Raw genomic sequence first — 26,633 nt, forward strand, 5'->3', positions numbered from 1 at the left:
CAACCTTGCTAATTATAGAAACACTATACAGCTAAGGTGAGCTGTGACTAGTTACCCATGAAACAGTAAGTGTCTTTTTAAAACTCAGGGATTAATTACCTTTCTCTGGGACTTCCCTGGTGGTCCAGCGGTTAAGACGCCGCGCTTCCACTGCAGGGGGCACGGGTCTGATCCCTAATCGGGGAACTAAGATGCCACATGCCACGCAGTGTGGCCCCAAAACAAAAAAAAATTGTCTTTCTCATTACAATATGTTCTTCTGTATGCAAAAGCACCTTTTAAAGAACAACAATAACAACATCAAGAACTGAGCAGCCAACCCGAGCCCTTGCCCTTGCCCTGACACCATCACATTATTTGACACCATTAATACTGGGGGGAAATAAAAGAAAAATCCAATCTCCTTGCACCGAATTTCTAATTAAGATTTAGATTATTAAAAATATCAGTCATCACCTTACCTTTTTGAACGATTTTATCCAGAACGTTGAAGTAGTTCTTCTGGGCCACACCGCTCAGCGAGGTCAGCTGGGACTTTGCGATCAGCTGCAACAGCTGTTGGGGGGAGGGTGGGGGGAGTTACAGGTGAGCATCACCTCTGAAGGGAAACGCCCCCAAGTGACAGGGAAGGAGAGCGCAGGCCGCAGGCCGTGACACCCTCCCCACGACGGCACATCTTTGGGGGTCCACCCAGCATCCTGCTGTGCCCTTTCCTCTGAATGTCCCAGCCTCACACGAGCTGAGCCGGACCTTCCCCAACGGCCTCACATCACGTCTGTCCCTCCGGCCTCCCGCCTGACACGCACGGCACTGCCCCTCCCTCCCGCAGCTGCTGCCTGGCGTGCCTCCCAGGCTCCTGCACGCGATGCCAGCACGGCAGCTGGCAGGGAAGGCCTGGGAAGGACGGGACAGCCTTCCCGCTTCTCTGCCCCAGTGCTGTCCCCTCCCCTCAGCTGCTCCGGGGAGAGCTGGTTGTCACAAACACGGCTCATCCGTATCAGTCTTCGGTGAACCCACGGCCCACCTCTGTACAAACTGGGTCTCAGGAGTCCTGTGTCAGCCGCTTCCCCGCGTCCCCTCACGTCCTGTAATTTCCGCCTCCCACGCGGGGCCTCGCCCTGGGCCACGCGTGTCTCTGGTGTGGTCCAGGGCTACCTCTGCCAAGTCCTCCCCACCTGGACACATCCATTCACTTCTTCCCATACTGTTTCTGCCCATACTGTTTCTTAGTTCTTAGGCATCTGAGCCACTGTGGGTAAGCCTTAAACAGATTTTAGAATCTGTGAATTACATCTGCCTATTTCTCTGAAAAAGGAATTTTTCATCCCTCCTTTCCAATCCTCCTAGCTGCCTCTGTGAGTTTCCAGAGGGAGAAAAGAAAATGCTAACTCACATACTTACATTGCCATGTTGACCGTGGAAGTTAAAAAAAATTACAAATATGACAATCACATGATGATTTTTGGGAAAAAAATCATTCTGCAACTTCCAGTATATTTACATAAAAGTGTCCTATGCTGCAGTGAACACAGAAACAACACTCCAGGGCCCTGGCCAGAGAAGACCTGAGAAGCCCAAGGCTACAAGGTCAGTCCGGCTCCTCAATCTTTTTTTTTTTTTTTAACATCTTTATTGGAGTATAATTGCTTTACAATGGTGCGCCAGTTTCTGCTGTATAACAAAGTGAATCAGCTATACATGTACATATGTCCCCATATCTCCTCCCTCTTGCATCTCCCTCCCACCCTCCCTGTCCCACCCCTCTAGGTGGTCACAAAGCAAAATGTTAGCGTCTTCCGTCTTCCTTGTTCGACCAGCATCACAATCAGCACCACTTTAACTGACTCAGACCCTTTCCCCGCCTGCGTTTACAACCAACTTAGAGACCTGGGGCCAGCTTCACTGCTAACTACAGCCGGAAGGGGTGGGGCTCCCATCGCTGACCCGACAGACCGAGCCACCGGCCCTGGGCAGTGAGTAACAACCAACCTTCCCTGACAGGCTCCCTGCTCTCAAGACCCTCAGGATCTGAGAGAAACAGACCAGAATATGCAAATACATGCCTCTCCTGCTCCGCAAAGAAAAATGAGAGCGGAGCCCGTGGGCCGCAGCCCTCAGAGAGCCGTCCAGGGAGCCCCCGGGACCCCAGATCTAAGCTACTTCCCTGGTACCACTGCCGCCTCGCTCGTGTGCAGTGCAGGGTCCCGGTGCCCCACGAGGATGCTGCACACGCTGAATCCAGCCCTGAGAACGCACCATCTTCCACCATCGCAGACGCTGCGAAGATGGGCACAGGAGGACACAGGCACTCTTTATTTTTAAATAGAGAAATTTTTTTAAAACTTATTTTAACCTCCATATGGTAAATATTAATAGACAAAACCCATATAAGCAAATTACTTTGGGGTCCTCAGTAGTTTAGAAGTGAGGAGGACCCCTGACACCAGGTCTTAGTCTGAGAATGGATATTCTGTCACAAAAGGAAGTAAGTATTCCAACCACCCCCTCCTATGATCAACAAAAACTACAGTTTTCTAATATCACGTAAAAAAATCCTTTAGAAAAAGGCTGAACTCACTAGCAGAAGGCGTGGGGTTGGCATGGTGGGTTAGCTAGTTATCCACAGGGCACCCACCAGAAAAACCACCACAGTGGGATGTGCAAACACAAGAGTGACCATGTTAATAGATGACAGTGAAATGTTAGGTTAAAATGGTAATTAACATAAAAGTGCAGAAGACAATTTTTTTTTTTAATTTATTTTTTGGCTGCTTTGGGTCTTGGTTGCTGCGTGCGGGCTTTCTCTAGTTGTGGCGAGCAGGGCTTCTCATTGCGGTGGCTTCTCTTTGTTGCGGAGCATGGGTTCTAGGTGCATGGGTTTCAGTAGTTGTGGCACATGGGCTCAGTAGTTGTAGCTCACGGGCTCTAGAGCGCAGGCTCAGTAGTTGTGGTGCACAGGCTTAGTTGCTCCACGGCACGTGGGATCTTCCCAGACCAGGGCTTGAACCCGTGTCCCCTGAATTGGCAGGTGGGTTCTTAACCACTGCGCCACCAGGGAAGCCCCCAGAAGACAATTTACAAAGAAGATATAACCACACATTAGCCCCTATTCAGCTAGATATATAAGACAAAATCTGTTGTAAACCTAAAGAGAATTTGTCAAAAATACAAATATTGTGGGAGATTTTTATACGTCTTTTCAAATTTAACAATTCTAAACAAGTAAGGATGTGGAGGAATTAAATAATATAACCGCCAAACCTTGTTTAATAAATAAGCAGAAAAACTTATATCCTTCAAATAGAGAATCTGCATTTTTCTTATGTGTCAATAGAATATTTACAAAAATTAACTATGAAAATGGCCACAAAGGAAACTTTAACGCATTTCAAAAAAACAGAGATCGTACAGGCCGAACTCTCTGATGATAATATACTAAAGCTAGAATTAAATAAAAGTACGGAAAACCTCAGCTATCTGAGCTCCCAGGCACGTCTGGAATGCCCAAGTGCACGTGTTACGTGGTCAGGATGACAGCGTGGGTGTGAGGGAAGGACAGAGGGTGACGGTTTCATGTTCAGGTCGCTCTTTCGTGCAGCACAGGGCACCCTCAATGGGCAGAGGCCGGGGGCCATGCCGTCTTCACTCCTGGCTTCACACAGATTTCCACACTGACCCATTATTACCGAGGCGCCTACCGGAAGGGCTGGACATGACTGCCTAATTCTTACAACACCCCTAGAAGACGTACTGTATTATCACGCTGCACAGCGAGAACTGAGGCCCAGAGATGAGGGAAATGACCCCAAAGTCACACAGTAACAGGGACCGGATTCAGGACTGAAACACTGCAAACTCTTGCCACCTGCGTCCCGTGCACCTCACGCGTGTCAGGACGCAGCGAACAGCTTCCACAGGCTTCAGCGATGTGCAAGTTGATTACCTGATTTTAAAAGTCTTCTCAGTTTTACTGTATTTAATGAAAAAGGAATGAGACCTAAACTCTGCAATAGCAGATTCTCACCTAGATGTTCACAAAGCCGGAGCAGTGCCAGCACGCAGGCTTGTTCGCAGACTCTGCGTCCACGTTGTTGTAACTCTCTGGGAAGTGTCAGGAGCTTTCATCAGGTTCTCCCAAGGTCCGTGGCCCCGTTCCTCCCCCAGGGATGAGGGTATCTCATGCAGGGCGAACGCAGGCTGCGTCGAGAACAAGGGTCCCATCTGGGGGACCAGCTCGGGCAGACGGCCTGTGAGAAGTGACCTCTTTTCGGACTGTCCCTCTTGTCTACCCTCCGTGGGAATTAACACCTCATTTGACTCTCATCCTAGTCACTGACTTCTAATACTGGCAGAAGGAAAAACTGTTATCTTCTATGAATTGAATTGTTACACAATCTATAATTTCAGTTTTATTAAAAGAATTCTTAGTTCTTGCGTTTGGTCACATTCTACAAGTTACATTGTTGGCAGCATAAATATGCGGGAAGTTAAAGAAAAATGAAGATGGTACTGGACACTTGCAGACTCTGTGCTAGTGACATTTCAAATTTCCAGAGGACATGCCATCTAATCAGCACACTCCTGCTGGCTGCACACACACATCCCATAAAACGTCAGAGCTACAGCATCTAATTTAATTCTCTTGAGGCCAAACTGTCCAGTTAGTGTCCAGTAGTGTTTCCTTTGACTGGAAGCAGGCATCCCTGGGAGGTCCCACGTGGTCTCTTCTCCTTCATGAATCTTGTTCTTAGGAGCAGTTACATATTTTGCTAGCTTACTTTAATCCAACGCTTTTTAAAGGAAAAAATTAGAGAAACTCCTGGAGTAAGTAGCCTATACCAATTCTTGAATCAACAAGAAGGACGTTTTTAAAAAAATAAAATGTAAACATATCTTTTTGTGCTAAGGAACTCAGAGGGCATTCCTTTTGTGAAGAATTTGTTTTCTAATAAGGAACTTCCTCCATTTCTAAATACCAGTTTTCTTGAAAAGAGGAGGTGCCTGTAGGTTCAGTAAAATGACTGGCAAATTAATTATTTTAGTCTCTTACGAGCCAGTTCATACTCAGGTAGAATTTGTGCAGAATGTTTACCATGGAAAAAATCACCAGAACAACTCACAGGACAACCTGCTCATCCGTCCCCTCATTGCAAGTGGAGCAGCTCCAGGTCTGTTCCAGGTGCTGGGGGTATGTGTGTGGGGGGGTGCCCAGGGAGTGGGCATGTGACAGGGACCAAGCTGGGCTGTGACCCAAGACACTGCAACGTGGCACACAAAGGCTCAGGTCAGAGATTCTACGGATGGTCCCTCTCAACAGTCGCCCTGAACTCAAAAGGCCACTGTTTTAAAATGTCTCCACGCGTGTCAGGAAGTCACTGCTTTCCACGAGAGGAGAACGCTATAGTATCAAGACAAAGAAGACCTTTGATACACGCATCTCTGCTGTCAGGACCGCCTGTGACCTGAGGCACATCTTGCCTGCTTCTCCTCCCTGAATCTGGGGACAGAGCTGGACCTGCATGGCTGCTGTCCCTCCATCTAAGCCGCCCTCAAAAGGTCAGCCAAGCGTAGCAAGCACTCCTGAGCTGAGCACGTTCAAGAGCTTGTTATGATCCCACCACGAACTCGTCATGGCAGCCTCGGGGCAGATACAAACCCCGTTAGGTGTCATGGAAGAAGAGATCCCTGGTCAGTAAACTGAGAAAACAAGACACAACCCAACACAGATGTCCGGCCCCTCCACCCCCTGGCCCTGCTGCTGCCTCGCGGGTCCCGGGAAGCTCGTCCACGACCATGGTCTCCCCCCTCCTGTCTCCTCGTGAACTATTCATGCCACGTGGTCCTTGGCAGAGATCAGGAAGAAGCTAAACATCTTCACATAAGCAGACGGTCCAGCCAGAGACGTCCTTTCCCTTGTTTTCATGATTCCACTATTTAAAGGACCCAGGAAGCACTTGGGAAACAGGAGTTCATGTCCAAAGATTGAGGAGTGTTGGGAAACAAACTCCTGGGGCCAAAGTCCCAGGACCTAAGGAGGCGTGTAAAGATGAGCAGACCAGCTCCCCAGCTCGAGGGCAGAGGTCACGTGAATACCCGAGTGGCCCCGGCCCTGCACACACTGCACCTGGTGCCCCGCGGTGAGGAGGCCCAACCTGTCCTACCTGACGGACAGGCAAGGGGCCCAAATGACACCCCACCACCACCAATCCCTTACCTTGAACAGAAGGAAAGGGTGTCACTAACACGGAGGAGGTGCATCAGGTACATTTTCACCCAGAGTCGCTATGACGGGCACCTCCTGGGGGACCTCAGTGGCACAGGGACAGCCCTCCCCATGGAGCCTTCCGACGCGGCCTGGGTTCCGGGTGTGCGGGCCAGCGGCAAGTCTGCAGGAGACCCACGTGCGCGACAACCGTCTGCTCTGAGGCCCCCTGCTCTTTTCACCATCAGTCGGTTTCAACGATTCATCAGCAAAATGTGTTCTCATACGCACTCAGGTGGCAGCAGGGTCTCCTTCCAACCTGTGCCAGAAAACGGAAGGCCTCCCGGGTTCTGCTCTTTGTAATTTTTTCACTGACTACTTTGCAATCATGTCGTCTAACCCACCGTTAACACAGGCTCATTTTCCACATGTTCAAAGTGAGATGGTGTGAGAATATCTGACTATCGCGTAAAGAAGTATGCTTGGTCCTTCGCAGAAGACAAAACATGAACAAACATGACCTCTCCTCTCAAGGAGAAAAGCACACGGCACCCCAGGGGAGAAGTAACGGCCCTTCTGCATGGTTTCCGTGGCTGCCGTGAGGCAGCCCCACGCCGCGCGGGGTACGTCAGCGGCCACCACTCTCAGGGTTCTGAGGTCGCAGGTCCAGACCCCAGTGTCGGCAGGGCCCTGTTACGTTGTGGCCCAGGGAGGGGACCTCCTTGCCTCACGCAGCTCCTAGTGTTGTGGAGCCCCTGGGCCAATCTCTTCACATGGCTTCTCCCTGTGACTGTGTCTCTGTTCCCTCTTCTCTTAAGGACACAGTCATCGGTTAAGGGCCCTTCCCACTCCAGCAGGACCTCATCCTAACTGATTACACGTGCAAAGACCCCGCTTCCAAATAAGGTCACGTTCTGAGGCTCCAGGTGGACGTGAACCTTGGGGGACACTGTTCAGGCCCGCAGACTCGCTATTTAGAAGTAACTCCTCAAAAACATGATAATTCCTCTAATATAGGAATGTGGAACAGTGAAAAGACTTAAGCAAAACTCTACCACTAAACTTTTCACGCAGGCAACCCGTGCGCAAGATGTGGACCCCTCTGTGGCTCAGGTTGGCATCTGCCGCGCACGGTGACCCAGCCCATCGAGCTGGCAGAGGATCAGAAGTGAAGAAGCAGGGAGGGTGCTCTGTGAGCCGTTGAGTCTCCCGGTATGGCCTGTGTACGCCTGGAGCAGGGCCGGGCCCACCACTCAGCCGCCCGACTCCCCGGCCCGAGGCCAGGCCCCATTCTGACCGCCACCTCCCGCAGTTAATCCTGACACAGGACAAAACTGGAAAGAAAGTGATGAGAGGTGTGCCATCTCGAAGGACAGCGAGAACTCAGGGTCTGTCCACTGAGATCAAGGGGCGCATCCGCACTCGGCCCCTTTGCCTCCTGTCACCAGAACTTTTCGCTGCCCCTCTTCCCGCTCACACCGACACCCTCGTCTCTGGCTCTTCCGGGTGGGATCCTGCACGTACACGTCTGTGACAAAACGCAGGCAGTCCCTGGGGGCCGGGCTGAGCTGCAGAGGGGCTGCACTCGCTGTGGCCTTTCAGAGCTCCCCTGGCGTCCATGGGGCCTCCAAGCCCGACCGTTGGTCCCTGGCGCCCTTCACTTCAAGAGCCACAGTGCAAAACCAGGAAATCGGCCCTGCTGCATCCTCCTGGCCAAGTCACTCAACAATCCTTTTACTTTATTCATTTGTATAAGTTTCAGGTGCACAACACAGTGCCTGGCAATTTTAAAGCTTATACTCCATTTACAGTTATTATAAACTATTGGCTGCATTCCCTGTGCTGCACAATATATTCTTGTAGCCTGTTTATTTTATACACAGTAGTTTGTTCCTCTTAATCCCCTACCCCTACCCAACAATCCCTCTTAGAAATCCGGTTTCCACTGCCAAGCTTCCTTCTAAGTCATAAAGTTGTTGAAATATCCTTTCAGAATATCATATGTGCTTCTGGAAAGTCCTACCCCTTTAGTGAAATGTTCTGAATGGAGAAATACTATTCTGTGTGATCCCACCTTGTATAAACATGCATCTTCCATGACCAACTTCTCGTAAGCACCCTAATAAGTGCATCTGTTACACCCTAAGCACACCCTGTATTTATTAATATTTCCTGATCCCCTACTGTGACTACAGGGTTAGTAGATTCTTTCTGTATGACCCCGAGTACAAGAAGGGACTTAAATACATCACAGACGACAGGTTCACCAGCACCGCTGGAAAGGCCTGATCAATTATTAAACTTCACAGATCCTGCCCTGCCAGCCAGCAGCTATTCTCTAAACAGGCCGTGAATGCTAGCAGTGAGTATTAAGTCTGTTAAAATGTTTCTCAACAAATATTTTAATAATTAAGCTACAGAGTTCGACTCTCCTAACACTACGAATACGACGGTGCAGCACACACAGCCAGCACCCGACACCTCGCGCTGCTCCCTGGGCGACGCGCAGGATGGCCCGCCGCTGGGCGCGGCTTCCCCGAGCTCAGGGAGGAGCCTTGGGTGAGCTGGAAGGGCCGTCAAGAGGCTGAGTTACTGTCACAGATAAAACCTGATGCTCCTGTGACCAGGTCTCAAATAAAGCTCAGAGAAACCCAACTGTCAGTGAGTAACACATTCCAATTATAGGGAAGTTAATGTGAGGAAGTTAAGGTCACCAAGGTAAAAAGAAGTCACTATTTACAAGCCAAATAAAGTGAATAATGTGTCACAGATGGCAGCAAAGCTCATTGACCACAGGCAGGGAATGAAGTATAAACTCATTTTCCAAATAACCCAAATAAAGGTACATAAACGTTAATGATTCTGAGAGTTTTTCCCCTAAGAGGAACCTACTTTAGGAAGCACAGCACACCCGGCATGTTTATACATTTCAACTGCTACCCTGTGCTGCTCTCAGGGAGTTTCCTGACAGCCTCTTTGGCCATCGCCCCCAGTGCCGACCCTTCCAGTGCATGCTGTCCTTGAGCCCGCCCCGTCTCTCCCAGGGGACCCGCAGCTGCTGTCCCCGCAGTGCTGGGGGGCCTCGGACTCCAGGGAGCCACCATGCATGACCTACACGCCCCACAGAGAGACACAATCCAACTCTCCCCCAGGAAGGGCTGGCACTGAGGGGCTGCCCAGTTTCCGGGTGTGCACTGACACTACGGACAGACGCCACCTCTCTGCACTGCTGAAACTTCAGTGTGTATCGCTGACAGATGTGATGAGGTCTATGGCTGGAATGTGAATTAGAAGATTCCCTGACACTGTTAGTTTGGAAAGACAAGTCAACCTCACAGGATGGGACCATGCACCTCTCCTAAGGGTGCTCAGCAATGTGGGCACCAACATTCTCATCCCTCCCACCTCAGACCAGGGGACACCAACTACTAGACAGGAGGTAAAGATGCTGACACTCAGCCTCCAATCATGACACGGAGCTATAAGCCCACTTCAAAGGCCTTTTAAAATACCAACTCTGCTATAAATCTCCCTTTGCGGCGAAATAACTACATATGTGCTAATAATTCCAAGTTTTTGGTTAATTTTTCTACTCAAAATTCCACCAAATTTAAGTCTTATTTATCTTAATGAAAGTAAGGTCCTAAAACTGACCAAAAATGCTTTTAATTTACTTACACATTACATATAAATGGTATGAATGAGAAGTAAGCTCAATTACGGACCAGATATTAAGAACTGTCCACTCACCAGGGCCAAATCTAAACTGCATCTTGACTGTCATTTTTTTCCCCCAATAAGGAAGTTTCTCAGTACATATTATAAAATAATAACTGCAAATAATCAGTTAAGGAGAGAAAAATTACTAGTGAGTAAAGACCAGTTTTTATTGATTTTCTGGAAATAAATTTAATAGTTCAATAAATTATGCTAAGGGCTTTTCAGTAGCCGGCCAAGACAACATTCTCAATCTATAAATAAGCATTTTTTTGTGAATTACAAGATAGTTTTAACAGCAGTTTAACATAATAGCCATATCGCTGACTACCAACTAGTCTGAAACTAAATATACAGCATTACATTTGTAACACAAATTCTGCTGAATGGTGGTGAAGAACACGACTGTTTACCAGCGTGCGGACGAAGCACAGCGGCGGAGGCGGTGTGCGTGTTTACGCACGTGTTAGCCCAGAGCAAGAAGTGGTGTTTGGACTTATCTGTGGTCAGATGGACAAAATGTAACGTGAATGAGGTTTAAGAACAGGCCAAATGTACGAGGAGCGTGTGAGAGACCACGCACTCATCCATCCCACCACAGTGCGGAGGGGGCAGCTCACAACCCCATGTTTACAGGTTTCCTTACGATTCCCACCAGCGCCGGCAGGCACTGCCTATGTGATTCAACAGTGACCCTAAATTAGGTGCCATGTTCTGAGGAACATGGCACATGAAATTAGTTCTCTATTCTCCTTTAAAAAGTTGAGTGAGGGGCTTCCCTGGTGGCGCAGTGGTTGAGAGTACGCCTGCCGACGCAGGGGACGCGGGTTCGTGCCCCGGTCCAGGAGGATCCCACGTGCCACGGAGCGGCTGGGGCCGTGGGCCGTGGCCGCTAAGCCTGCGCGTCTGGAGCATGTGCTCCGCGACGGGAGAGGCCACAGTAGTGAGAGGCCCGCGTACCGCAAAAAAAAAAAAAAAAAAAAAAAAAAAAAGTTGAGTGAATGCAGCTTGGAAAAACAATGTTTATTCCTCAAAATCAGACTAAAATTTTGAAAAGTTGCAAAAGTAACCTAGGTATGAAGATGTTTCAAATAGTTTTAAACAGACAACACCAAAAGTGGCTTATTTCATATACAGGATGTGCAAGAGACAATTTAATTTGGATTTGTGTAATTAGAAGAGGTCAAATTTCCATTCCTGCCAAAGTATAGGAGAATAAAGACAAACTTCCATTCCAAACTACTTATTTTTATTTTGACAACTAAAACAATTTATACTGAACACTAAACTCTAATACTAATTTTTATTCCGAAACTATGTAGTAATTATAGATTAGCCTCAGTTTAAAATGCTAATTTTAGATAAACAAAGGGACTTCATATAAAATATTAATACTAATTTTTTTCATATAAATTCTTAGAGGAAATATTACTGCATGCCATCCAAAATGTAAGGAAACTCTTTCATCAGTCATTTCAAAACCACTGCGTGTACATCTACAGCTCTTCTAATATTAAGGAGTGGCCATCTGGACAACACAGCACAAGTTATGGGAAATTGTCTTGTTGAGAAGAACTGCAAGAGACCCTCACTGTCCTGCTAAGTGTGGTGTAAACATGAAAGCAGCAGAGAGGTGCCAAGGACACCACTCCAGCCACTAAGGCCAACTACGATTCAGTGCGATTCAGGGGTACTGACCGCACAATGATGCACTAACAGACCCGCAAAGCAGTGTTTCCACCCCAGTGGCAGGGTGCTGAGCGAGAGGGGATCCCACCCCCACAGACAAGGTGGCAGCAAGTGCAGGGGGACATGTCACCCAGAGGTGAGGCACAGAGCATGATCAAAAGAAAGCAAGTGGGGGCATCAGGCCTGCTGGGGAGGCAACAGGAGGAAAGGGAAGGGAGAAGAGACAGTACAGCATGTGGACCCGATCACAGAGAGTCACTAGGGCAGGGGACAGTGTGCCATGGCCACGGCACATGGACCCGATCACAGAGTCGCTAGGGCCAGGGGACAGCACGTCATGGCCACGGCACATGGACCCAATCACAGAGTCACCAGGGCCAGGGGACAGCGCGTCATGGCCACGGCACGTGGACCCGATCAGAGAGTCACTAGGGCCAGGGGACAGCACACCATGGCCACGGCAAGTCGACCCGATCAGAGAGTCACTAGGGCCAGGGGACAGCGCGCCATGGCCACGGCACATGGACCCGATCACAGAGTCACTAGGGCCAGGGGACAGCACGTCATGGCCACGGCATGTGGACCCGATCACAGAGAGTCACTAGGGCCAGGGGACAGCATGCCATGGCCACGGCAAGTCAACCCGATCACAGAGTCACTAGGGCCAGGGGACAGCACATCATGGCCACGGCACATGGACCCGATCACAGAGTCACTAGGGCCAGGGGACAGCACGCCATGGCCACGGCACATGGACCCGATCACAGAGTCACTGACAGCTGGCTTCATTTGTCTTTGTCTTTCGGAGAAGGCAGACATAAGCAGATCAGTTTGGGAAGGTAACCGGCCTCGGGAAGGGTTTGAAGGAGCAGGAAGCAGGGGCAGGAGGAGGGTGAGGAGGCAAGGACCCCTGATGGGGAGGCCCCACCTGGCGGGAGCGCTCGGCCATCATGGAAGTGCCACAGAGAGAGGCCAGCCGTGTGGGAGGGCCCAGTGGTGCTGGCGGGCCTCGCATAGCGGCCTCAGCGGCTGCCAAAGCCACCAGGCCCAGCGGCCGCTTCTAGAGGCGATGCAGGGAAACGCCACTTCACGCGTTAGCACGTGGACACACCACACATTTTACTTTTTAGTTACGTATTTTTTTACACATACTACAAAAGAACCAGCAGAGAAAGTCTACGATCTGCCAGGTACTACTGTCTAGGATGAGGACAACGTCTGAAGAAAGGCTCCTCAGTGAAAAAGAGATCAGCATGTGGACAAAACAAAGATCCCAAGGCTGTTCAGCTGACCAGGTTCAGTAGGACACAGAGCACAGAATGCTCAGACCTTCTCTGGTCAGCAAACCAAGGGCCTGGACCAGCAAGATGAGCAGAAAGCCCGGCACTGAAACCAGGAGGCTCGGTCCTCCCTCCCGCGTCTCCGTCCTGCCCCAGAGTCTCTCTCACGCCCCCACGAGTAAAATCCCTTGTGTGGATCGCAGTCCAGAGTGGCTGGCATTAGACAACTAAGCATGATCTGAACTATCAAAAAGCACGTGGGTAAACGCTTACTGTGTAACAGACCTCTCTGCTGACACACGTTTTCCTGGATACTCAAATCTTGGCATTTCTACAAAGTGGAGTCAAATTCCAGTTCGGTTGCCTGGAGGGAAGAGGTAGCTGGTGGAGGCCCCTGTCTGGTGCGCAGGCACCTGGGAGAACTCAAACCCTCGGAGGGACTACGGCCTCCATACAGCCCCCACCTGGCGAGGCTGCAGGGAGCACGTGGCTAGGAACCCCAGGTGCTGGTCACATGGATGCCCGGCAAACTCTGACGGGAACCAAACCAAACACTCGGGCTTAAAATCATTTAACCACCCAGTTTTCTGTCCTTCCGGTAGCACTTCCAAATGCCTAGCAGGCATTACAAGGAATATCTTTCCAGAGTCTCACAGCACCATTAAAAATCCAAAATCAACAGCTTCATGACCCATCACTTACTCTTTGCCTATAATAGTAAGAAGGTGAATAAGTTTGTTAGGCAAATAAAAGCAGACAGTAAATGGAATATATGGCAAGATCCTTTCTTTTCTGAATGTAGGCCAAGACAAAAATTTCCTCTAAAAACATGTTATTAACACAATCAGGCTTCTGTGGAGTTCCATTCGGTATAAATTTCCTTCTTTCTGTTAGCCCATTGTCCCTCTATTAAGCAGGGATCATACTCCGTGAAAAACACAAAGTAGAAAATGCATGTGAAACCACCAGGTAAGGATTCCCAGGATACCTTCTGCCTCCTCTTTGCATCTCCGACAGCGCGACGGGCGGGGAGTGTGCCCCTGCCCCTGCGGGAGCCTGCAAAAGCCCTAGGGCCAGCCCAGAGTCTCGCCCGACTGCCCGCCCCCGGGGGTTCTCTACCAGCGAACAAGCACAACTGTACGCAGCTGTCAAAAGCATCTTAAATATTTCACATGATAATCCTCAAAACGCAGTCGCTCCAAAGTGTCAAGTGACTCTGAAATAAAATACTCACTCTGGCCACATAAGTGAACCTCCGGGCATCCTGGACCGCACTGAAGAAGTCTAAGCGGTTAAAAGCTTCTCCCAAAGTGCAGTAGCCGTGTCTCTGGAAAAACAGACACAAGTGAAAATCTGTCAAATGAGTCATGAGTCAAAATGAGCTAACAGTTAACGTGAATTAGTCTGCGCAATTTCTTTTTTAATTTTGGCAAAGGATATTCGTTTTTATTATGATCTATTCCATATTTAGCTGAAAATAGAGTAAAATTAAAACAATGCTAAATTTAAGTCATTTATGTATAATCAAGACACTACGCATTGACATTTCTACACCACTTAATGACAAGGATAAATATTGATTAAATATTTGTCAATTTCCTTTGTTGGCATGCATTTGGGGGAGGACAAAATTAAGCCTAAAATCATAAAATAACTGGATGTATTCTACGCTGTGCAACTACAAATACATAAATCATGCTTGGCCACTATGAAGAAGCATCTGCTATAAACTACACGTTGGAATTCGATTCCTCTGCGGGGAGTCCCGTGTGCCTGCAGGCCTGGACGTACGCCCAGCCGCTCAGGATCAAGGCCGAGAGGCACCTGAGTGGGGTGGGGTTCTGAATACCAGCGTGTGGGTGCAAAGGGCTAGAGGTGACGGGACGTGACCGTGGGCAGTGATATGCCCTATATTCCATACTGGTTTGTACAGATCTCTACCCCGGGTTTCAGAAGACATTTTAAACTCGATCTTCTGTATTGGAATACTTAGAACATAAAGAGATCTTCAATGCAGAGTTGTGGGTATAGATAAAGTGGGGAATAATCACAGAAAACATGAGGTGACAAACACGCCTCACATTTCAAACAGAGGACAGGAGAGGGGCCAGAGGGTGAGCTGGAGGGGAAATCCTTAGTCTCTGACAGAAGACGCACCCTGAGGGCTGATTTGGTTTTACACCCAAATCCCAACAACACTCTCAATGTGTGCACAAGCCAACAAGATACACTTATTTAAAACATTCATTATGTATTTTTACTGAATATCCACTAAGTACAAAATATTTTCCTGGGAGCTGTGGAGGAAGCCAAGATTAACTGGCTATCAATCACAACCTGAAATCAATCACAGCCAGTAACTATTCTCTTTCTCAGTGAACAGAATTCCAAACACTGGTGTTCCTTCCAGGCAGTCACCCATCTCACAACAGCCTCTTCTTTGGGGGGAAATAAAATCACACGTTTGAAGCACCCAAGCAGCAAACACCTGGCGGGCCCCAGGTGAGAAGACCAAAGGCGTGATGTGATGCGGAGAGAGATGGGACCAGCTCCAAGTCCTGGCCCTTTCCTGTGCCTGCCTGTGCCGGTTCCCAGGACCCATGCAACACTCTGCAGACTCACCGCAAGTTCCCCCTCTGCCGCGTGTGCAGCCGAAGCTGGACCTCTGTTCTGTAATCAGTGTGGTGACACCCAGCAAATGAAATGTCTAACAGTCTTTCTTTCTTTTTTTAAAAAATAAATTTATTTATTTTATTTATTTATTTTTGGCTGCACTGGGTCTTCACTGCTGCGCGCGGGCTCTCTAGTTGCAGCGAGCAGGGGCTACTCTTTGTTGCAGTGCAAGGGCTTCTCATTGCGGTGGCTTCTCTTGATGCAGAGCACAGGCTCTAGGCGCACAGGCTTCAGTAGTTGTGGCACGCAGGCTCAGTAGTTGTGGCTCGCGGTCTAGAGTACAGGCTCAGTAGTTGTAGTGCACGAGCTTAGTTGCTCCGTGGCATGTGGGATTTTCCCGGACCAGGGCTAGAACCTGTGTCCCCTGCATTGGCAGGTGGATTCTTAACCACTGCACCACCAGGGAAGTCCAAATGTCTAACAGTCTTTCATAAGCTCAAACTAGGTCAGATTTGCCAAACACCTTCCAATGGTGTACTGGAGTGTATGTTACGGGTTAGAGTGGTTTCATACCCATTAACAATGTTAACCATCGCCAAATAGGTCGGATAAATTTTCTATCTCAGAATCTAATCCTTAAGCTTCTAGGAAGCTGGGCTGGTTTCAGAACACCCACTATTAACACTTCTGGAACCCTTAACTTACGCTAACATAATACATGCTAAACAACCGCTCCCTGAATATTTTCCCCCATTGTTGCAAAATAAGGCCAATGCAGAGTTTCTCAGACAACAGATGGAAGCAAGCTTCTCCAGATACCAAGAGAAAAAGGAAACATGCAGAGTTGAGGCGAACAGACCTTTTGCAAAAGAAAGGCGGGCAGGGCTCAACTGCTCTTTGCAGATTCCAGCTTAACTACCAGCACCTTAGCTACGACTCTACAAAATAAATGAGGGGTTTACAAACTGTTCTCACCAACCCAAAACACAGGAGAGCCAAGACACAGCCCTACTAGTACCAGAGGCTCACTATGAACAGCTTTTGGGGAGGGCAGGGGAGGAAATATCAAAGTACCTGGGGGTCCATACTTCTCCTGAAACAGCCCTCCGCTGATTCAGATTCGTACGGGGCACTGACATACACCACACACACAAAACACTGTCTCAAGACCCTCTTATGCTTTCACCTCTTAGAATGTGGACACAGGTGTGATATTGCAAAAGAAACAATTTAATGTAACATCACATATTCAACAGTAACAATACAAAACATACTCTTATTTATAACAGAATACTTACTTCTCTTGTGCTTTCTTTATGGACATAGATCCATTTTTCACGATAAAAACCTAGAATAAAAATTAACTTTGTTTTTAAAAGCTGGTGAATCATTACAAAATGAAGATTTTAAGGAACTTCAACAGTGGCACATGCTAACAAAATTATCTGACATCATATAGATAAGAGATGCTTTGACTTGGCTAAATGCAACCAGAATTGCTTCGTTTCCTAATATCAGTTTAAGAGGTACTGAAACATCTTTACGTGAAAGATGATTTATGACAGTACCACGTCTACGTAACTTGGAAGAAAATAGTGTCACCAAGTAACTGCAGTCGTTTCCAAACACAAATGGTTATAAAAGTACATTTGGTATACACCCTAATAAAAGTTCTCTTCCTCTTTCATGGCCCCGTATGGTGTTCCATTTAAATACACTTTCCAAGTAACTCACATCCCAGAGCTTTGAGGATCACGAGTACATTGTCCATGGCGGCCTCCAGAGGGCGCACGACTGAATTCACTAACGGTCTCAGGGACTCAAGTCTGGGCATCTGCACAGGGGCCCTTTCAGAGCTTCCCCATCCCCGTCCCACCTGCATGGCTCCAGTTTTGACCATGTCTACCTTCTGCTCCGAACCAGCAGCGTCTCCTGCACCAAAGCCCAATGTCAAGGTCCCTAAGGTTCGGCCTCACCGCTTGGGAGTGAATGGACCTGAATTCAGGACTGCTATTCAACATTCAGACACAGAGGCTGTTTTGTAGGTTTTCCTGTCTTTGGTTTCATTGTAGCAAATCTTACTAATGACTTACTCAACTAAATGGCTGAGCTGCAAATATCTGACCACTAAGTCAGTGGGCAACTGTGGATACAGTGCTGCTACGTATATAACTGTATCAGCATTTACGTCATAAGACAGCACTGTCAATGCAATTCAATTTATCAACATATTCAACAAGTAAATATGAAATTATTAATGAAAATGTTCTTACACTGAGTATTTTTGTCATTTCTAAAATGGTCCTTTTTCCTTTTTTTGGATGCATATTCATGCTCTTCATTATTGAATATTTCTTCATCTTCACTATTTAAGATACTGAAATAAAGATACATTTTATTAAAATATTTTTACAGGGGTTTCTTCATCTGGATTTTCTTTGTTAAAAAGAAAAAAGAAATATTTCGTTTGCAATTCAGGAGCCCAGAATAAAAATCATGTTAAATTCTGAAAGCAATCCTTAATTTTCAAAGCAACAAATCATAGGTTTGAAATTACAAGGCTAATGTCTACTTTTTTTGTTTGTTTGTTTGTTTGTTTGTTTTTTGCGGTACGCGGGCTTCTCACTGTTGTGGCCTCTCCCATTGCGGAGCACAGGCTCTGGACGCGCAGGCTCAGCGGCCATGGCTCACGGGCCCAGCCGCTCCGCGGCATGTGGGATCTTCCCAGACCGGGGCACGAACTCGTGTCCCCTGCATCGGCAGGCGGACTCTCAACCACTGCGCCACCAGGGAAGCCCCATGTCTACGTTTTTTGCTTGTTTTGAGAAACCTGAGATTTATCCTGGTTCTTATCAGAATCCTGTATCAGCAAGTGATGCACAAGTTTTAGAATCGCCTAAGGATTTTGAAATGCTCAACCAAGGTAGTTTCAGACTTTAAAACTTATAGTTTTATAGTTTATACTCTGGAAAAAAGTTAATGTGACAACATGATACCTAATACTAATGATTTGCTATATCCCTGACCCAGTGCTGAGTAAACTCAACACTTCTCTTTGTCCCCATACTTCCAAAGACTTAACTGGAACTACTACTGTATTTCCTTACTAAAGCATCAACCAACTAATGCTACCTGTTAAGGCGCTTAACTGAAGCCAGATGAAGTAAAACATTTCTTTTTTCCACTTAAATACATCTAATTCAAAGCTTTCCCATTTTTTTTCTTTTGGATAAAATAAAATCATAAGGTGATAACTAAACAACTTGAACACATTTTTTTAAAAAAATTTCTTCCTTGTAGTAAAAAATAAATAAGACTATGCAAAAAGCAGTCCACCCCCTCAAAACTGAAGATGCACACAATTTTTATTTTCAGCACACTCACAGCTGGATTGTTTTCAGTCTGACAGCAAGCAGGGGCTCTGTGGAGATGAGCTGGCTAGCGGAGGGCCAGGGACTGATACTCAAAGCCGAGGGAGTAACCCTGCTGGCTGCCTCGTCGCCACTCTTTGATAAGAAAATTGTACACAAGCTCCTTCCACTAACCTGTATTCACTTTTAATCAAAACAGCTGATTTTCCCAAATGAATCCATTTATCACCATCAGAATAGACTTAAAGAACACTGGCAATAGTCGTAAATCATGAAGACAAGCAAAAGTGCATTTAGAAAAAACAAACAACTTAACATTCAGTGGCAGGCGTTAAATAATACCAATTCATAGAAATGGGTTGATCCTGGCTGTATCTCACATTGGTTTGTTGTCATTGATTCAAACACTGAAGGTAGAAGATTTCAAATGTGAACAGCTTTTGCAACTACAATCACAAAGGCATCAAGGGAAAGCAGAAGTACACTGCTCTCCAGAAACAGCATCACAGAAAGGAAACCAGGCACCAGGAGAGGAGGGAGCTGCCCGGTATCTCCTGGGAGAGGGAGCTGTGTCCGGCTAGGCCCAGGCAAGCGAGGGGCACTGGGCAAGCGCCCATGTGTGCTCTGCCCTGACTCTGCCCTGGGAGGGCTGGGCCGTCTGAAGGGAGGCAACAGGCCCGGGGACAGACGTACAGGAAGGAAGCACAGACATCTATACATTTCAACCGTATTGACTTACGAAGGCGACACTCTCAGCCCTCCACGCCCACCGCTCGGCACTCCACCAGCACCCCGTCACCCTCTCTTTCAGGAATGTTTTTCTGATAAACCCACCAAAGGTGCATGGCTTCCCCACACCCCATGTCCATTTCCAACCAAGACAAGGATACGTATGGAGAAGAACCATCAAAAACATCTCCTGACATACAGGTAAACAGCAAGGACCTACTGTATAGCATAGGGAACTGTATTCACTATCTTGTAATAACATATAGTGGAAAATAATTAGAAAAAGGATACGTACGGATATATGTGTAACTGAATCAGTCTGCTGTACACCTGAAGCTAACACAATATTGTAAATCAACTATACTTCAATTAAAAAAAAAAAATCTCCTGACAGAAATAACCAAGGGCCAAGAAAAGAAGTTACTCTCTTCTCCTAACTCACGCCTTGAAGTCAGCCTGCGGCTTTTAACACTGTCCAAGGGTGACCTCACCTTTTCCCACCTTAGGATCCTCACCCTAGGGATGACCCATTAGACAACTGGTGACATTTTTCTCAAGAGTCACATAACATGGTCTTAAGCTTCATCCCCAGACCTTTCTCGGGTCAGCACAATACTCTGTGATGGGCTATCACCTTCCAATCATTTCCACCCAATTCTAGGAAATAAGACAAGGGAGGGTAAACCTCCGGGTCTGAAAATGGTTAATCGGCAGTTCGTAACTGTAATGTTGTAAGACAAGTCACAGAAGTTTTGTAATTAGTAAGAAAAATTACCAACATTCGTGAATGATTTACATTTTAATATTTATAAAGGTAATTTGTGCTAATAAAAAAAACCAAAACCAAGTATAAAATGAAAAGTCTCCCTTGCCAATCTCACGCCTGAGAACTGGGTAAATTTTCATTATTTCTATCTTCACTTGTTCTGGTTGCTAATTTTATAATTCAAACCAAACCAAAACAAAAAACCCAGGCACATACCTCTGTTTTGAGCTGCCTGTAAGAGACAAGGAATTAACCTCATTACTACCCTCCCCTCCATTCTGGGTGGCAATTCATCATTCAACGATCATCAACTCATGACCCATCTAACCTCATCTCTCTCTCCACCCATTTTTTGGCCGGGGACTCACTTCAATTATTTTGACATAAATCCCAGACCGGCTATCATTTCAGGTGTAAATGTCTCAGGATGATACTTAGTCCTGCTGTGATCTGTGTAATTAGTGTTTCTTCATGGATGAGTTCTCTGGGGCGTTCCCATCAGCATCCAATATCTCTTAAAGGTGCCCAGAGGGCAGGGACTCCTGCTGGACTAACCCCCAGCTGGGGGATGGGCAGGCACTGCTGCCTGGGTGCCCCTGCCTGGCCCTCAGGGAGAGATGGGGAATAGATGGGCTGTGCTGTTGGCCCGTGTGTATCCCAGGTCTGGAACTGTGGGCACCCCGGCCACCTATGGTGCTGCCCTGACCACATCACTGCTCGGTGCTGGCGTCAGATACCTCCACGGCCTGGGGGAGGGAGGGATGCCCAGCACGTGTTCTGTTGGTAGCTCCTACTGCATTTCTCAAGTAAATACCCCGTGGCTGTCCCTGGGAGGAGCCCCCTGCTGCAGCCACCTCCTTGGCAATACCATCCCACACTCTCCCCACCCCACACTCTCCCACTGGGAAGCCCTTCGGCTACAGACCACGCAAGCGTGTCTCACAGACTCCTTACCCTTTCGGGTGCACCAAGACACTGAGAGTTGCGCCCCCCATTTTCTCTCAAGTACAATGTATATTTACAGTATTTAAGATAATATATACCTTTTTTTAATCATTTCTAGGATTTTGCATAGGAGGGGAAACTGCAGCATCCATCCCCACCCAATTGCTTGAAATCAGAATCTTAAAAACTGTACTAAACCAGAAATATTTATTACTGCCTTGGGTTAAATAGTGGCCCCCTCAAATATGTTTAAGTCCTAACCCCTGGAACTTGTGAATATGAAGGTCTTTGCAGATATAATTACATGAAGGATCTCAAGACAGAATCATCCTGGATTAACCAGATGGGCCCTAAACCTTATATGGGGAGAGGCCACACAGGAGAGACACGGGGGGATGGCGGGTGACAGCAGCCAAGGGACAACAGCCGAGTGACAGCAGAGGCAGAGACTGGAGCTGAAGGACAGCGAGCATTGCTGGCAACCCCAGAAGCTAGAAATTCTCCCAAAGAGCCTCCAGAAGGGACCACCCCTGCTGACACCTGCATTTCGGACTTCTGGCCTCCACACTGCAAGGAAAAAATTTCTGTTGTCTTATACCACTGGGTTTTCAGTATGGCAACCCTAGAAAACTAATACAATTCTCTATCTTCTTAAATTACTTCAGTTGGTATTGCTCTTGAAAGCACATATGGGCTATCAATTCTACCATACAAATAGAGGAGACTCTGGGAAGAAAAACTCAGCGAAATGAAATATTTAACATGCCAAAGTAAACATTACAAACAAAATGTGATCATTTTACCAAAAAACAAAACAGAGGAACCCCTCAGACACAGTCACCAGTAACTGACTGCCAAGCTGACTTCCACGGGCGTTTCTCTCAGTGAAAGAAACTTCTCTCCCAGCAGGGCCACAGTCTCTGCTCTAACAGTCCCAGGTTACTGTTTTCAGTTGTATGTCGGTCACCTATTAAACTTAGCTTTTTATCCTCACATTACCCACAAAGGGTCAGGGTTACATTACTTTCTCCTGCTGGCCAAATGTTCACGTTTGTTTTCCCGATATAAAGTCACTTTTGCATCAGTGTATTATTAGCCTCTCTCGCAAAAAAGATATTAAAAAAAAGGTCCAATTTTTTTAAGTTAAAAAAAATGCAAAACCTGTCTGGTTTTAGCATTAGCACTTCTGTCCTAAACATCTCATGTGACATGCTTAAGGAATCTGATGCAGACATGATGCATGAAGGGAGCAGCAGGCAGATGGCAGGATGGGATACTGAAGACCAAGGTGGACAGCGGCCCAGGCAGCCCCATGGCTCTGCCAGCGGGAGAAGCAGTGGACACCCCCATGCAACTTGACGAGGGGAACACCGTCTTCCAGAGGTTCCAGAGGGAGCTCTCTTGGAGAAGGGCCATGTGAGAAGTCCAACCACAGCAGCTGCAGACTCCATGAGAGAGAGCCGGGAAGGCACGAGGGCATAGCGGCCACCCTCTGCATTCCACCGACGCCCCGCAGGCGTGCTCTGACGGCTTGCCTCCAACCTGCTGCCTTGCCTGAATGACAGACCCACCGAGCACCTCATGACGGTCACGTGCACGTCCATAACGTGAGAAAGACACAAAGACCTGACAGCAGTTCTGTAGGAGGAATCACAGGCCAGGAATGGAATGGGTTCGGGTGACATAGTTAACATACTCAAGTGAGTCAAGGATTTATCATTTAGATAAACCCAGTCTTAAAGGTAAAGGTCGCAACAAACGTTATGAATGTGCATGAACAGAGAAGTACGGCAACCAGGAAATTAGTGGAGAATCCACTACAGAATGAGCTCGGGAGGCCACCAGGACTAGAGAGGCAAAGGCAAGAAGGCTGGTGTTAAACAAGTAACATGTATGTACTTGTAGAATTACATGTTTCTACACGTACACGAAGGGTCCATGATGACAGAAAAGACACAGCAAGTGATGGCTATAAGACACATAGCAGAGAACAATGACTAACAAGGTAGGGGAGGGCAGGGGAGACAGGTCAGCAGCTAACTGCAATATTACACACTGTACGGAGCCAACAGTCAGTGTTCAAAAAGAAGAAACCAAGGATACTACACAAAGGTATTAGCGTAAAGGTGAAAATAAGAGGTAAAAAACTTCCTAAATATCAAAAGAGTAAAAGCAAATAAAACACAAGAGGCCAGACTCTCTGTTGTGTGTATGAGAGAGGTGAACATAAATAGACAGACAGATACAGATGCAAACGTGTACTGTACATCCAAAACATTAATTTCAGGGAACTGAGGCCAAACGGAGCAGTAAGCCTGAAGGGGGTTGGCTCACTTTTAAAGGAAAAGTGTTTGGGGTTGGCTCACAAAGCAAAACAAACACCATACCGAATATGCATACATATAAAAGGATGCGGAAGTACACATCAGCATGTACAGGACCCAGGAAAGACAAGTGTGACAGGAAACTTTACAGCATTAAATACATATATCGATAAAAAAGTAAATAATATAAACATACAACTTGAAAGCTAGAAAAAGAGTAAGTGAACAAAAAGACAGAATTGTTAAAGATAAAAACAGGTGGGGCCTTCCCTGGTGGTCCAGTGTCTAAGGCTCCACGCTCCCAGTGCAGGGGGCCCGGGTTCAATCTCTGCTCAGGGAACTAGATCCCACATGCTGTAACTAAAAGATCCTGTGTGCCGTAACTGAAAGATCCTGTGTGCCGTAACTGAAAGATCCTGTGTGCCGTAACTAAAAGATCCTGTGTGCCGTAACTAAAAGATCCTGTATGCTGCATCTAAGACCCAGCGCAGCCAAATAAATTTTTTAAAAAAAGATAAAACAGGTATTAATAAATAGTAAAAGAATAGAACTGAAAAATAAGCCCCAAAGCTGGTTCACTGGACAAAACAAACCAGCAAGATAAACCACTCGATATCTTATCAGACAAAACAGAGAAAGTACACTATATAAAATTAATGACAAGAAGAAAATTACAAACACAGACAGGAAATTTTAAAAATTGTAAAAGGCTATTTTGTAAAACTCTTTGTAAATAAATGGGAAGAAATGAAACAAGTTTTTTAAAAATATAAATTTAACCAATAAAAAAATACCAGATTTTCCCCTTAGAGCTAGTTAAATACAAAGTTCATTTAAGAAGAAAGCGAGGAAGAATTAGGAGACAATTCAGAACAAGAACAGCAGTGGGAGAAGTCTAGTCCTACCTGATATTAAAACAAATTATAAAGCCTCATGAAAACTGCCTCTGGTCCAGTTCAAGATGGTGACAAAGGAGGACCCCAAACTCACCTCCTCGCAGACACACGGAATTGACAGCTACATATGGAACAATTTTCCCTGGGGAAAACCCCCAAACCAGCAGAGCACCCCTACACATCAGCTGAACAAGAAAACAACACATTTAAGTGGGTAGGAGAGGCCCTGACACATCTCACCACAAACCTCAGCCCCGAGGGGCTGCCCAGAGTCGGGAGGGAACTCCCAGCCTGGAGCTTCTCTCTGAGGAGGGACGTGAACCCACATCAGCACCCCAACTTTTAAGACCTGCACCTGAGAGACAAGCCCCCAGACATCCAGTGAGAGCTCTCCACCAGCTGCCTCCAGAACACAGTACAGTGACCTCAGCCCAAAATGCACCAGCCTCCCTGTGAAAGAGGCCTGTCAGTTTACCTTCAGCTATGGCCGGAGGGGCAGGGTGCTAATGAAATACTCATCTGGGGGCTGACTGCAACCCTCTCTAGAGACAGGAGCCTGGCAGGTGGCACATTCATACTCTCTCCCTGCCCCACTGTGGGTCATCAGCATCTCTGAGTGAGGAACAATGCACACATCTGGTACGCGGACTGTCATGGCTGCTGCCCAGAGAACCCAACCCTTGATAGCCTGGCTCTGGTGGCCAGTGGCGCTGTGTTCATGGGTTCAACAGGACAATAGCAGAGAAGGAAACCATTCTTAACTGGCTACCCCAGGGCTCAACTCAGAGGAAACCGACAGAAAAGCCCACCTCCCAGTCTTCCCCTGAGAGGTATATGTGCATACTTCCAAAGCTGCTGCCTCAGGGTCTGGCTTCCAATCCAGCTTGAATCTAGGTAACAACTGATATACTCCCCTTTGCGACACTGACAGGTCTTGGCACACCCTCAACTACTGAGAGAGACTAAAAATAAAGTAGGCTGATTGGACAATCACAGAGGTTTGAGAGACAACCAAGAGCTGGGGCAGGGTTGAACAGTAAGGCTCATCTCCTACACCAGGCCACTCCTTCAAGACTGGAGGAGGTGGCTGTTTTATCTAATGCACAGAAACCAACACAGAGAGTCAAGGAAAATGAAGAAACAGAGGACTATGTTCCAAATGAAAGAACGAGATAAAACCTCAGGGAAAAAAACCTTAATAAAATGGAAATAAGTAATTTACCTGATAAAGGGTTCAAAATAATGGTCATGAAGATGCTCACTGAGCTCTGGAGAAGGATAAATGATGAACAAAATAAGAATTTCAACAAAGAGATAGAAAATATAGGAGTACCTAATAGATGTCACAAAGCAGAAGAATACAATAACTGAACTGAAAAATACAACAGAGGGGTTTCAAAGCAGACTAAATGAAGCAGAAGAAAATATCAGTGACTCAAAGACAGGGAGTGGAACTCACCCAATCAGAGCAGCCAAAAGAAAAAAGAATGAAGATACCTTAAGGCATTCTGGGACAACATCAAGCAGACCAACATTCACATTACAGGGGTCCCAGAGAAGAAGAGAGAAAGAGGCAGAAAACTTACTTGAAAAAATAATGGCTGAAAACTTCCCTAACCTGGAGAAAGAAACACACATTCAGATCCAGGAAGCTCAGAGAGTTCCATATAAGATGAACCCAAAGAAAGCCACACCAAGATACATTATAATTAAAGTGTCAAAAGTTAAAAACAAGAGAAGAGTCTTAAAAGCAGCAAGAGAAAAACAATTCCTTACATACAAGGGAATCTCCATAAGAATATCAGCAGATTTTTCAGTAGCAACTCTGTAGGCCAGAAGGGAGTGGAACAATATAGTCAAAGTGCTGAAAAAAAAAAACAAAAAAAAACTACCAACCAAGAATACTCTACTCAGTAAACTGTCCTTCAGAATTGAGAAGAAATAAAGAATTTTCCAGAGAAGCAAAAGTTAAAGGAGTTCATTATGACTAGAACAGCCCTACAAGAAATATTAAAGGGATGCCTTTAAGCTGAAATGAAAGGGTGCTAAATACAAAGAGGGAAACATGAAAGTACAAATCTCACTTGTAAAGGTAAAAATA

At 46.8% G+C, this 26,633-nt stretch overlaps 1 protein-coding gene across 4 annotated transcripts in view; it reads right to left on the bottom strand.

Moving 5' to 3' along the window:
- FBXO25 (F-box protein 25) overlaps positions 1-26,633 on the bottom strand; it is a 55,639-nt gene that overhangs the window by 13,987 nt on the left and 15,019 nt on the right. For all 4 annotated transcript variants that reach the window (XM_082863907.1, XM_082863908.1, XM_082863906.1 and 1 more), the window contains exons 3-6: positions 17,775-17,878; positions 16,800-16,849; positions 14,123-14,215; positions 462-555 (exon numbers count right to left, since the gene is read on the bottom strand). In XM_082863907.1, the coding sequence (XP_082720033.1) occupies positions 462-555; positions 14,123-14,215; positions 16,800-16,849; positions 17,775-17,878 (341 nt within the window). The remainder of the gene's footprint in view (positions 1-461; positions 556-14,122; positions 14,216-16,799; positions 16,850-17,774; positions 17,879-26,633) is intronic.

The sequence above is a fragment of the Leucopleurus acutus genome, assembly GCF_964270905.1.
Source record: "Leucopleurus acutus genome assembly, chromosome: 21".
Taxonomy (NCBI): domain Eukaryota; kingdom Metazoa; phylum Chordata; class Mammalia; order Artiodactyla; family Delphinidae; genus Leucopleurus; species Leucopleurus acutus.